Raw genomic sequence first — 13,134 nt, 5'->3', positions numbered from 1 at the left:
TTTTCTGCAACGCGTATGCACTGATGCTACCCAAGGGGGGGGCACGGAGGGGCAGCTGCCCCCATCAATAAAAATCAATATAATACAGAGCAAACTAAGGTTCGGCTCTCTCCGCCCCCCCACAAAAGGCCTGCCCCCCCCAACAAAAAAATCCTGGCTACGCCCATGATGCTATGCTATGCTATGCTATGCTATGATTTTAGTCCCAGACAACTAAGTTGTAGTTCATCTTTTCCATTCCACGCACACTTACTAGCAGTGAGGTGCCGACATAGCTATTGCTCCTATCGCCTTTCAGTACATCGAACCCCTCCGCAATCGAACAAGCCGCCAGCCCTCAAACCCCGCCTCCGAATCTGCCAGCGCATTCTCGCTGTACCCGCTGCACCCTTCGGCCCCGCCCCTTCTCACGGCCGACGCTCCTACCTTATGACGCATCGAATCCCCAGCACCCAATGAGACGCCGCGCCGGGCCTTGTTCCCGAATGTTGACAGCGCTTCCTCTCCCCCCCCCCCACCCCCGTCAGCCCTGCGCGCGCTCACCTCCCTGTTGCACGTGACCTGGTTTCGCTTCTGCAAGCGGCGGCGGCGTTCGGCAGGCAGGACCCGAGGGCGGCTTTCCTTCTGCATCCCGCTTTTCCCCGGGCGCAGCGCGGGTGGCGGCGATGGGCCCGGCCGCACTATTGCTGCTGCTGCTGCTTCCCGACGCTCTGCTGGGCCTGTGCACCGCAGGGAGCGGCTGGGAGGAAAGTGCCTGGGGAGGCCGGCGCCGCCCTCTGTCCTGGGAGCTGCTGGAGGCGGCGGACCTGGCGTCGCTGGGCTCGGGGCTCGCGGGGGACCTGCTGGACGCGCAGCTGGAGCCGGAGTGCCGAGAGCTCTTGGCCGCCTTCGCCAACAGTAGCGCCACGCTGACGGGCTGCCTTGCGCGGAGCGCCCGGCCTGTAAGGCTCTGCCAGAACTGCTACCGCCAGTTCCGGGACGCCACGGAGCAGTACGAGAACATCGCCCGGGTCGTCGGGGTGCGTTTTCCTTCGCGTGCCTTTGGCTAGCGCCTGCTGCAGAAAGACGGGGCAGGGCTGGGGCAGGTGGGCGCGGGGACGGAGCTTCCAGGGTCTTCTAGGGTGTCTTGCGTTTCTGATAAACCGACTAAAAATCCTCTGTGGCGACTCAAAAAGAGCCCATGGGAGCTTTTGCCATAAAAACGCTTTAGCTTTTTTGTTTTTGCTGTTACGACAAACGTGGTTTCCCCTCTGGGAAAGAGCGTTTCTGATGGGTTGCAACAAGGAGTTCCTGTTGCTTTCTGTGAAGCTGTAGGCGTATTGGAAACTTATTTGTCTTTGGCCAAACAACCAACAGCAACCCATACTGTAGTTCCCAGAATGAAAGTTCTCCCAAACGGTAACAGTGGGGAAGTATTCTGGCAGTGGGACCCTAAGCATGTCTTTCTGGAGTAAGTTTTAACTGAATTCGGTGGCACTTATTCCCATACAAGTTGATTTAAGATTGAAGGCTTAGCTGGGGCCTTCTCCCTGGTTGCTGTGGGATGAAACCAGAGGCCTGCTTTTTACCGGGAACTATGAAGAGAGGAGAATAGTACCAGCTTGTTCTTCTCCTACCTTGAAAGGTTAAAAGTTGAGGAGGGAAGGTCTCCGGGTTGCAAACTGATATGTTTACCTATATCCTTACACTCATTTTTGCTCCTGCTGATACACAGTGCCTGATGGAATTAAAAGGTATACCAGTTGCAGCCTAGTGGACTAGCTGGATTTGACAACTAGCTGGGCAAGGCAGACTGAATACAAACACAAAATTAAGGCACACATGAGCAAGCTATGGGTTTCCAGCTTTTCTTTTTCACATAAAATCTGAGGCAGGCCTGCACAACTTGTGTCCCACCTAAGCTAAGTACTGCTCCTCAACCATATATTGTGGCCTGTTGAATGCGTCACATTCTCTGTTTTAGCAGCCCCAGGCAAGCACAAAAACAAGAGAGTGATTGAATCCTTGGTGGGGCATAATAGATGACCATTGAGCTATATTCAGTTTGGTGGGACACATGTTATGCAGGATCTGAAGAACAATCTACTGAAAACTTGTCTGTATCTGGAAAATGTTTGTAGTTTCGTTAGCCTCTTCTATATATTGTCTGTGAAGAGACCAGTCACTACTTTGGCTCAGCAGGCACTTGAAAGGAAACAAGAAGTGGCCTTTAACAGCTGGAAAAGAAGTATAGGTCTGACTAATTCTATCACTGAATTTCAGTCGGTCACATGTGGGAAAAATCACTTCACTGGGGAGAATAACACATGGAAAATATTGATTTGGGATTGAGTACTTGTGTGTGCATTCTGCAACTTCTGCTGTTGGATATCTGCCTTAGAGGGTATGACCTCTTCCACAGTGGAAGGGCAGCTCTTCCTGGTCAAAGTAAATATAGGTTCTTCCTCTTGACTTGTGGATGAGGCAAGATTGGATCACAGCTGACTGTAAGGCCACATTTTACATATACCTTACAGTAGGAAAAAGTGTAATTCTTGGAGGACTTTACCTCTGCAGGATGTTTGCTTTTGTTTTATTTACTAAATATATACCTCATTCATCAACTATAAGAATTCCTAGAGCAGCTAACAAGTTAACATCATAAAGTATTTATGTACAGTGGTACCTTGGTACTCGAATGGCTTGGCTCCCAAACAAATCAGCTTCCGAACGCCGCAAACCTGGAAGTAAGTGTTCCGGTTTGCAAGTGTTTTTTGGAAGCCGAATGTCCCCCACTGCTTCAGATTGAGCGCAGAAAGCTTCTGCAGCCAATCAGAAGCCACACTTGGTTTTTTAATGGTTTCGAGAGTCGAACGGACTCCCAGAATGGATTAAGTTTGAGGACCAAGGTACCACTGTATGTTGATCAACATACAGTGGTACCTTGGGTTACAAACACCTCGGATTACAGACTCCGCTAACCTGGAAGTAGTACCTCGGGTTAAGAACTTCACCTCAGGATGAGAACAGAAATCGTGCGGCTGCAGCAGGAGGCCCCATTAGCTAAAGTGGTACCTCAGGTTAAGAACAGTTTCAGGTTAAGAACAGACCTCCGGAACAAATTAAGTTCGTAACCAGAGGTACCACTGTACTTTGGCTTTAAGTTTGTATGGTTTTAAAAGAGGATTAGACAAATTGATGGGGGATAAGACTATCAGTTACTACTAGCCATGATAGTTGTGTTTTCCCTCTACTGCTGGAGGCAGCATACCTCCAAATGCCAGTTGCTGGGAATCACCAGTGTGGAGAGTAGTGTGCTCAGGTCCTGCTTTGGGGCTTCCCATGAGCATCTGGTTGGCTGCTGTGAGAACAGGATGCTGGACCAGATGGGTCATTGGCCTGATCCAGCAGACCCTTCTAATGTTTTTGTAAAAAGAAATTAAAATTTGCAATGAAAAAGAACAATAAAAAAATTAATAGCAAAAGTTCCCTCAGAATAGCCATAAAAGCTCATTTAGCTGCTTAAAGAGAAATAACTTCTCTTTATTAGCTATGATTATTTTATCATTATCAACAGTCATCTACAGTAGGATGTCCCACCAAGGAGTCAATTGTTTTTGGTGCTGCCTTGTACTGCCAGACCAGAATGTGAAGTACCTGGCAGGCCACAGTTTATGGTTGATGAACTGTATTCAGCTTGGGTGGACCACAAGTTGTGCAGGCCTGCCTCAGCCTGAAAAAATAAAAATGTTTTCATTTGCCATCTAAATTACAGTAGGTGCCTCATGAGTTTTCTTGGGGAGGACACTGAAGCAGTCATTGAAAAGGTGCTCTCTCTGGTTCTTAGGTGCTTATTATAACAGTGTCCAGGCAGACCATTGCGGGAGAATGTTGTCTAGCTAATGCAGATGGTAGTAGGGGGTTCACCCTTTTGATTATTGCCCTGATCGAGAAAACTCAGCCTATGGAAATTTCAGATTTAGCCATCTGAAAGAATCTTTGCAACTTTTCCACTCTGAGCAATTTGAACCTGGAAAGTTGTAAATAAATTTAACTTATGCGCTGCCTTTTGGCAAGTTCCCTCAATGTCACTTACAAAGCAAATCCATATAAAACATAATAATTAACATATAAAAGTACCCATACAAACAATAACAAAATGGCAAATGAACAGCATGATTAAGAATATTAAGCAGGAACAACCAAAGATGGGAAATGGAATTGCTTTGAGTGACAGATCACAAATATGAGCTGATACGGACAGACCCTTAATCTGAGGTCCTCAAACTTTTTAAACTGCTGCCAAGTAGATGTAATGGACCAAAACTAACAAGATTAAATCAGTCTAAGCCTAGCACTCCAACTTTGCTGGTTTCTGGATTGTAATGTAAGCTAAAGTCAGTGGTTTAAGTTTCCCTTTTTCCGCTTGTGCACTGTTTGTAGGGCCTTCGTGGAGGGCCTGTCTCTCAGTGGTGGAGCATAGGTACAGGGTTTAGAAGATACCAGGTTCAGTTCGTAGTTGAAAGAATCTCAAGCAACAGGTTTGGTGGAAATCTTTGCCTGAGACATTGGGGAGGTGGTGCCAGCAAAGGCAATGTAGGGCTAGACAGATCTGGGTTGGTATAAGGCAGATTTGAGAGTTCTCCTTAGAATATACTTAAGACTGATTTGGGCAGCTTATAAATAGTCAAAACAGCATTCTAGCTTAGTCTCCCCCATCCCAGTACTCTACAGATGTTTTGGACTATAAATCCCATCAGTCCCAGCCCAGCGGTCAAGAATGGTGGGAATTGTGATCCAGAATATCTGGAGAGCACCAAGTTGGGGTAAGCTGTTCTTGTTTCTTCCTTTCTTTTGCTTCCTGTTTTTCTTGTCCCATAATTAAATTATGGAGTATTTCTCCTTGCCTGCAAGAGGCAGGTTGGCTTGCTTTTTTGAGTCATCTTCTATTATTTCCTCTGTGTACACTTTGGAGGAGTTGCTTGTTAAGATACCATGGTCTGAATGACATATATGTATATGTATATGTATGTATATGTATATATGAATATATAACAATCTCTCTCTGTCCCTTTCAGAATGCTACCAAGAGTAACCCTTGTGCCAAAAGTCTCTTGATGTCGGATAGACTACAGATAGTTTTGGTCCTGGATAAGTTTTTTAATGACACCTGGCAAAAAGCAAACTGTGCAAGTATGTACTCTGTCTACTTTATTGCTGAATATCTGCGTTGTGCATATTTACCTGATTCCTTATTTTCAAGCTACTTGTCCTGGGAGTAACCAAGTCCTTAATAATACGCAATGAAGGGCGAGTAACTCCCTATCCATATAATGGTCCCACTCCAAATTGTCCCCAGTCCAACATTTTGGGCTAGGGAAAGGGAGGACCACCTGCTAGGCAATGGTGTTAGAAATCTGCAAGCAGAGATGCTATTCCTCTTGTAACTTAAAGCAGAACAGTGATGATTGGGTGTTCCTAAATCATCCGCATCTGAGAAGATCCTTTGACAACCAGTGAATTTGAGCATCGGTATGAAAATAAAATGTATGGATAAGAAAAGAAAAGCAGAAATGAGCAAGATCTCAAATATGAATATCCCTTAGCCAAAAACAACCTTCTGGAAGCAGTTGCTGGGATATATTGACATTTGTCTTCTTTCACAGGTTGTTTAAAGAACAACAGTGAAGGCTTATCGAATAGTACAGAGATGTTCCTGGCCTTATTCAATGAATCATTGGCATGCTTTGAACACAACCTCCAGGTATCAGTACCTGTTTATGTAAGGGTACAGTTGAGCCCTCTAATTGTGTAGTGAAAATGTTTTTGGTGGGCTTTTTTCCCCCGAGCAAAATGCGGCGAATGTAATTCTCAAACTCTTATGCAGTTTAGGCAGGTAGAACAATTATCTATAAAACGCAGGTGTTCACAACTGGGAGAACAAAATGCATTCTAATTAATGTTCACCTCCATTTCATATGCAATTATGGCGCTGTTTTGGTCTCACAATAGTTGGTAATTATATAGGAAGAGTCGTGTAATCTCTGCATATAGTAAATCACTTTCTTTCCTTATTCTGGGCCTTGTCACCTCTTGATTTAACTATATGGGTTTTCTGTTGTTTTGTTATAGTATGAGTTTAGCCATAGCTGAATACATTTAACTGAATGCATTTTTGAAGTTGGGTTTTAACATGTCTGCAAATGAGTCGTGAAATCTTTCTAATCTGGTATCATTGGGATGTTGCAATGGCTGCCTTCTAGAAAATGATCCAGCTTAAGTTCAGTGCAATTGTGCACCCAGGTTTAGGGTTTTATATTGGTTTTCCACCCTAAGCTTTAATTTAGATCAGCACAAAATAAATAAATAGCGTAATTGATAGCAATGGAGCTATTTACATGATAGTAAACTTAAGGCCACAAGACTAAAATGGTTTTATTGGCTTTCATTAGGTGTTGTTCAACACTAGTCATACTCAAGAACAGACCCATTGAAATTGGCTAACATAAGTCCATTGATTTCAGTAGGTCTGTTTTGAGTATGGCTAACATTGGATAGCATTCTAGGCAATTAATGTGGAATTGCCATGGTTCCTCCACTCATGGGGCATCCACACAATGCCGTTATCTAATCATTTCCCTGTATTTTCCATGTGGTCATTTTTTTTTAACCATTTGAAGAGCTGACCTCCAAGTCATGCAACAGTGCTTTGCAAAGGCTGTTCCATTTCAAAAGTGTTTTGCCATGCACCTTGTGGAGGAGAGGTGTTGGAGAATTGCTTCCCCAAAATCTCTTTAGGTGTGCAGAGCATAGTACTTTAGACATTTGACCTGGAGTATGGCCGTTTTAGGATTGCAGTGATTAGCAAAGCTCCAGTTTAAAATTTCAAGTACATGTCATTGTTTCAACTGACAGCTACATCTTACTGCTAAACTCTTGTTTGAAATGAGTTCCCTTTGCTTTCTTTAGAAAGCACTGCCAGATAAGTGTGCTTAGTGCCCCATGCCTTCATAATGTTGGTTGCCTGCTCAAGATTGTGTGTGTTTATAAGATCCTGGTAGCTACTCTTTGTCTACGATCACATTCTCACTGATGGAAAATGTAGAGAGTTTCCAGTGCATGCCTGTCTGTCTCTTCTCTCTTCTTTTTTTATCGATGATCCAAGTATCAAATGTTAAAATGTGCTGTTGTGATGGGTTCTGCGATACCAAAACAAGCCACCTATTGTTGATGTACAGTCATTAGCGTAACTGCTTTGCATTTATGTTGGAATAGTCAGTAGCTATTGAATAATGAGCGTTGTCAGCGGGTGGTAAATGAAAAGAATAGCACAAGTTGGACAAAAATGGATAAACTGACAGCTTGAAAACATACAAATGAAGTTCACCCAGAGCCCTGCAAATAAGCCTCTATTTAGTGCATTTTGAAGTACAACATGTCTCCTTCATCTGCCTTTTCTGCCTAGCTGTGTCTTAACTTAGCTGCTTCCCTCATTTAAGCTGACTCATCATTTTCTCTTTGGACACCATCATATGACAAATGTTTTTGTTTTGTGAGCCACCCAGACAGCTTATATACAGTAGCCACCACAAAACATATATTCACTTAATGAATAAACAATATTGGAAAGATTTGGCTTTCACAGATCCTTTCCTTTGATATTAATGGGATCTGGTTGGCCTTGCAGGATCGCCAAATTAAAGAGTTAAACAAACCCACCAAGACAGCTAAAGCTTTATTTTCATCTCCCTTCTGGTTTTATGAATGGATACGGCAGAGAAAGACTGGTTTCGGTGTAATCTGGGAAGCCTTTATCTGAAAACCTGAGCCAGTTTTCATTTATTTTTCTCAATTTGTGAGAAAAGAATCTGCTGGATTCCATATCCATGTTTTGTAACACTTAATTTCCTGGTTGAATCTATAGCGGCAGGAGGACAATGCACCACCAGGTAACTACACAGAAGTATGCAAGAAGTGCAATGTCACGTATGAAAAGTTAAATGCCATGTACAACGCGATGCAGGAGAGTGAGAAGAAAGGTGAATCTGAAGAGCAGGCCCATTTGTGCATTGATGTGGAAGATGCAGTAAGTTTTCCTTCCCTTCATTTCATGTTGCGCGCCCCCTACTCCTTCATATTACCCACTGTCCTTTCTGTAATGTTTTAAAATGTAAAAATTTAAGGTTTGCCTTTCACACGCAATGTGGTTTGTTAATAACTGCAATAGAGCATTCCTAGCCTCCGATCAGCACTGCTGGAAGGGTTTGGGATGAGGCAGAGCACATGTTGCCGCTCGTGGCTGCGTCCACACAAATACAGATGATTCTCCCTGATGACTTAAGACCTGGAGTTTCCTTCTTTCTAGATGAATATTACGCGAAGGCTTTGGAGCATGACTTTCAACTGCTCCGTCCCCTGCAGCGACACAGTGCCAGTGATTGCAGTTTCGTCGTTCATTCTCTTTTTGCCGGTTGTTTTCTACCTCAGCAGCTTCCTTCACTCGAAGCAGAAAAAACGTATCCTCTTCCTGCGTGAGTAAAATCAGTTCATTAATTAATTTTTTAAAAAAGGAATCGGTGGTGGGTGGTGAGGAAAAGATCGCCTGCAAGTTGCATTTTTGTAACAAGGCTGCACCCACAGCACATGCAGTGCAGCCATTCCAGCCAGATGTGAATAATTAGGACCTGAAGTTGTAGCCAACTAACTAGTGTTTTGAGTAGACTTGTTGAAATTAACATTCATGACTAACTCAAGTCCATTAATTTCAATGGATCTATTTTTGAGTAAGACTTAGTTGAAAACAAACCAGTGTCTCTGCCCTTCTGGCATCCTGGTGTGCCCCTGAGTGACTTAGAAAACCAACCAGGACACCAGTGAAGGAGTGTGGGTGGAAGTGGAGGTGCATTGAACCAAGCAAGCTCCTAAGGATCTGGCTGCCTTTCTTTCTTGACAGAGAGTTTGCATCGACCCCTCTGAGCCAAAGCACTGGGGTGGAATTCGGCGTAACACTAAGTGTGTGCACAGAATGAGGTCCATGGTGCATTGAGATTGTTCAGCTTTCTTCTTCCCACGTGCATACCCCCTAATAATAATAATAATAATAATAATAATAATAATAATAAATTTTTTATACCCCACCCATCTGGCAGGGTCTCCCCAGCCACGGGGCGGCTTCCAACAAAACACTAAAATACAATAAACCTATTCTGCGTATCTCCCATTCTTCAGAGCAGATTTAGGGGGGGGCATGCATGGGTTCGCAGGGTGGGGGTTGGAGTCCTGTTGCACAAGCAGACATCCTTCCATGCAGGCAACAACTTAGTTGAATCCCACCCTGGGACTCCAGTGGCTGGACAGATGGTAGTAGTCAATGGCTGATAATGAAGCAAGCCCCTCTTGTTTTTTATAAGGCAGCAGGTGGTGTGGTTAAGGAGCTTAATGCCTGCAGGTCATGGTTGCACTGGGGGATATGCCGTCTGAGGCTATAGTAGGTGCCTTTGGCTAGGTTGACTACACACTAACAAAATTAGCTGCAGCCTTGTCATTGAGTCATATTCATTGAGACATTTTTGGGCACAGTGACCTAATTTTCATAAATGTCACCAGACTGGAATCTTGTCTAGTTGGGTTAACTTGTTTCCCAAAATCAGATCCAGTCAACTGATCAGCATGTAGAAGGTGTATTTTGAAAACCTGTTGCATAAATGCACCCCAGTACTGTTGTACAGTGGTAACTCGGGTTAAGTACTTAATTTGTTCCGGAGGTCCTTTCTTAACCTGAAACTGTTCTTAACCTGAAGCACCACTTTAACTAATGGGGCCTCCTCCTGCTGCCGCGCCACCGGAGCACGATTTCTGTTCTCATCCTGAAGCAAAGTTCTTAACCTGAAGCACTTTTTCTGGGTTAGCGGAGTCTGTAACCTAAAGCGTATGTAACCCAAAGTGTATGTAACCCAAGGTACCACTGTACTTAACTCCATGACCTCAGAGTCAAAGCAGATCCCAATGCAGATCTTTATACCTCCCATGTTCTAGATCTTCACCCATCCCTTCTTCTGTGTGGGGCGCCATATTGTGGTTTGCCTTAGGTGCTGAAATGTCTTAGGCCAGCCCTGCTTAGAAGGATCTTACTTGTGGGAACTGTTTGGTTGTGTCTGCTGGCTTGGATCTCATATGTGAATATTTTATTTTGAGATGTGGGATTTTAAACACTCTCCTTTGTTTTCTAGCCAAGCGGATCCAGTCAAATGCCAATTTTGTGAACATACAAGACAAATGCAACTGAACCTGCAGAATGCAGACTTGGATGAATCTTTATATACTGATCTGAAAGCGATTCATTCTGGTTTTGGCTTGTGCTGTGAGGTAACAAAGAAAACAACATGCAACACTCGGATGGGTCCATTAATTGAAAACGTTGGCGTAACACTGTATGATCTTCCTGCTAGAAACAGATGCATTTCCAGCTCCATCTGCACTTGTGCTTTTGAGTCATTTGCTTTCTGATGGGTAGCTTTGGAACACATTCCTGTCCCTCACATTGGATTGATAGCAATCCAGTTTTAATTTCCACGTATGATGACTTTACAGGTTCACAACCTTTGCTATTATTTAGTAACATTCTTGCTTGTCACCAGTGTGTTTATTTTTTTTTTTAAAGAAAGATGTTGTCAGAAAATGAAATTAGATCTACTGCCTTAACTGATTATGATACTTTGCAACTTTCAGTTCTCATATGTCTTAGGTATGACCCCCTCATACCAAATCATTTTTTGAAATGCTGCTTAGCTCATTGACATAGTTTATACACTTTGAAATACTAGGCTGTTGGCAACATATATGTCAAAACTACTGATCATCTGAATTATGTAATCTTTGTGGAATTTCGCTATGGCAGAAACCTTATGTCTCAATTACTGCTATGGATGGGGTTCCAAGCCCTTGAATGCTGTACTTCAGAGAATTGTATTTACATGAATCGGGGTTGTTTGAGAGTAGTAATGGTAGAAATTGCACTAGCTGAGGCATTAATGCTAAACAGGGTTCATTGCTTTGCTCACCACCAAACCCAGTGTTTCTAAAAAAAGTGGCTGTATATTTAAAAGTACATAATATAAATATATTTCTTGGTACTACAGAGGTATTTTTGCTATTTTTGTATATATTGCCATGGGGTAGTCTGAGTACACAAAATGGTTGGAGATAATGAGTGCTAGGCAACAAATTAGTTGCCCTAGTGCAGGGATTAGCCCTAGCACTGTGGGTTTTACCCTTTCCCCTCATGCAGTTCCTAAATCTGCTCCAGAGGGTTGGGGGAACTCCTGGAACCTATCTAAGGGATGTGCTAGAGGATGACGGGGACAACATTCTGCTGCACAGGGAGAAATCCTTGCAGGAGTAGAACAGTCACCTTAGAACTGTGTTGCATACAACCGTCTGAATTGCTTGGGCTAGAACTTATATGGCCTTACAGCAGAGGTTTCCAAACTGTGTGTCGTGACAAGTTAGTGTGTCAGCTGCAGTGTGTAGTTGTGTCGCACAGACGCTCCCCGCATTCCTTCCAGGGCTGGAAAGGGAGCGGGCAGCCCCCCGGTTTGCTAGTAAAAGTGAATTACCATGTTGCGAAACTGCGCGTGTCCAGAAAGTATGTCATCAACATGAAAAGTTTGGAAAGCTCTGGCTTATAGCATAAACAAATTCATGTATATTTATGGGAAGTATTGGTTTTTTTTACATAGATATTTTATGAAGATTTCTGAAGTTGACAGTATTTTGTAGCAAATGAGGCACCAATTTTTCTGTCATTTTAACAAGGTATAAGCAAACTAGGACCTCTGATTTTCAGGGTCTTATATTAAGGTAGAGCTTAGTGCACCTCTTGTTTTTTTCCCTTGAAACCACTATCGGACTAAACATAAAAGTGTGAAGCTCAGCAGCTTCTCTTCTCTCATCCTCCACTCCCCTACCCCATGGTTTCATGTGGCTTCAAATATATTTAGAGCAGAAGTATGTTATGAGGTATTGCACTGTTTTTACAGATATATATGTAATTCAGCCTTTCGGTGCAATTTGAAGGGGAATTTCCCCTTTCCCCTTTTCTCCCTGCTCCCCATTAAAAATGCTGCTTGTGTTATTTACCTTTTCCATAGTGGGAGTCAAGGCGGTTTTCCTCAAGGGGGGGGGAAGGGTTGATGCTGTTCTCCACTCCAGAATTCCACTTCAGAGGGCATCCTGAGTGGCTGAATTGTGTGAAAAGAAAGGAAGAATAATGAAGCTGCACATGACATGTAGTTCTATCCTTGGATTCAAATGCTAATGACACGAGGGAGTAAGTGGGACTGGCTTCCCACTGCTTGTGTTTGGAGTTTATATGAATATCACTGAAATCTGGGTCATCCTGGATGTTATGTGTGTGTGTGAACTGGAATAATTAGTGCTTATTGTTGGGACACAAGGTTGAAGACACTGATACTTGGCAGTCAAAAAGTGCCACCCTGCAACCAACATGGAATAAAGTGGTAGAAATCTGGACTCTTTTGCAGTTGTCTTTTTAAGAAAAATGTCACAAGTAAAGCAACCGTGAGACTTCTTTCTACCCCCCTAACATATTTTTGGATTTCACTGTAGCTGTTACTAGATTGGAGATTTAGGAGCGGGTGAGATTAAAACGTTGCCTTCTGACAGGGGGTCCAATGGTCCAGAAGGCAGTTTCTGCACATCCTGTGTGGAGGGAAAGAGGGGCAGATGGGGCTCATCAACCTGGTAAGGTAGCCCATCTAGGAGATGGAAAACTGATCCTAAACCTTCACTGCCTTATGGATATACTCATTCGTGAGAAAGGCTTTAGAAGTAACCCCTGAGGAAAAATCCCTTGTGGGACATCTTCGGGAAATGAAAAGTCTAAGGGGTAAACGGCTCACAAATCCGGAGTGGAGCCCCTAAGACAGTTGGATGGCACCTTGTATACCACCTCCTGACAACTCCTGCAGCCAAGCTGGTGCCACATGCATTGCTTGGCTTTCCTTTGGACCACATAAGCCAGACTAGGAGGGGGGTATTGTTGTCTGGGCAGTCCAGGACCTCAATACACACTGCCCAGGCTTGCACCCCAGTGCAGCACCTTCAGTGCTGCTAATGCTGCAAAAGCAATTTGGG

At 43.7% G+C, this 13,134-nt stretch overlaps 1 protein-coding gene across 1 annotated transcript; it reads left to right on the top strand.

The window, feature by feature from the left end:
- Positions 1-450: 450 nt before the first annotated feature.
- Positions 451-12,510, top strand: OSTM1 (osteoclastogenesis associated transmembrane protein 1). Its single transcript, XM_083608430.1, has 6 exons — positions 451-1,019; positions 5,058-5,172; positions 5,646-5,743; positions 7,904-8,065; positions 8,345-8,510; positions 10,209-12,510. Exons 1-6 carry the CDS (start codon positions 666-668, stop codon positions 10,262-10,264), a joined length of 951 nt encoding a protein of 316 aa, XP_083464556.1. The 5' UTR covers positions 451-665; the 3' UTR covers positions 10,265-12,510.
- Positions 12,511-13,134: the final 624 nt, after the last annotated feature.

Source organism: Podarcis filfolensis, assembly GCF_964270895.1.
Source record: "Podarcis filfolensis genome assembly, chromosome: 3".
Classification (NCBI taxonomy): domain Eukaryota; kingdom Metazoa; phylum Chordata; class Lepidosauria; order Squamata; family Lacertidae; genus Podarcis; species Podarcis filfolensis.
This window is presented reverse-complemented; position numbering and strand designations above follow the sequence as displayed.

What these genes read in the sequence shown, in the direction of transcription:
- OSTM1 (XM_083608430.1), top strand. Translation starts at nt 666, where the DNA reads ATGGGCCCGGCCGCACTATTGCTGCTGCTGCTGCTTCCCGACGCTCTG. An exon ending in GCAAAAAGCAAACTGTGCAA is followed by an intron (nt 5,173 to 5,645) that starts GTATGTACTCTG and finishes CTTCTTTCACAG; the next exon opens with GTTGTTTAAAGAACAACAGT. An exon ending in AAAACGTATCCTCTTCCTGC is followed by an intron (nt 8,511 to 10,208) that starts GTGAGTAAAATC and finishes TTTGTTTTCTAG; the next exon opens with CCAAGCGGATCCAGTCAAAT.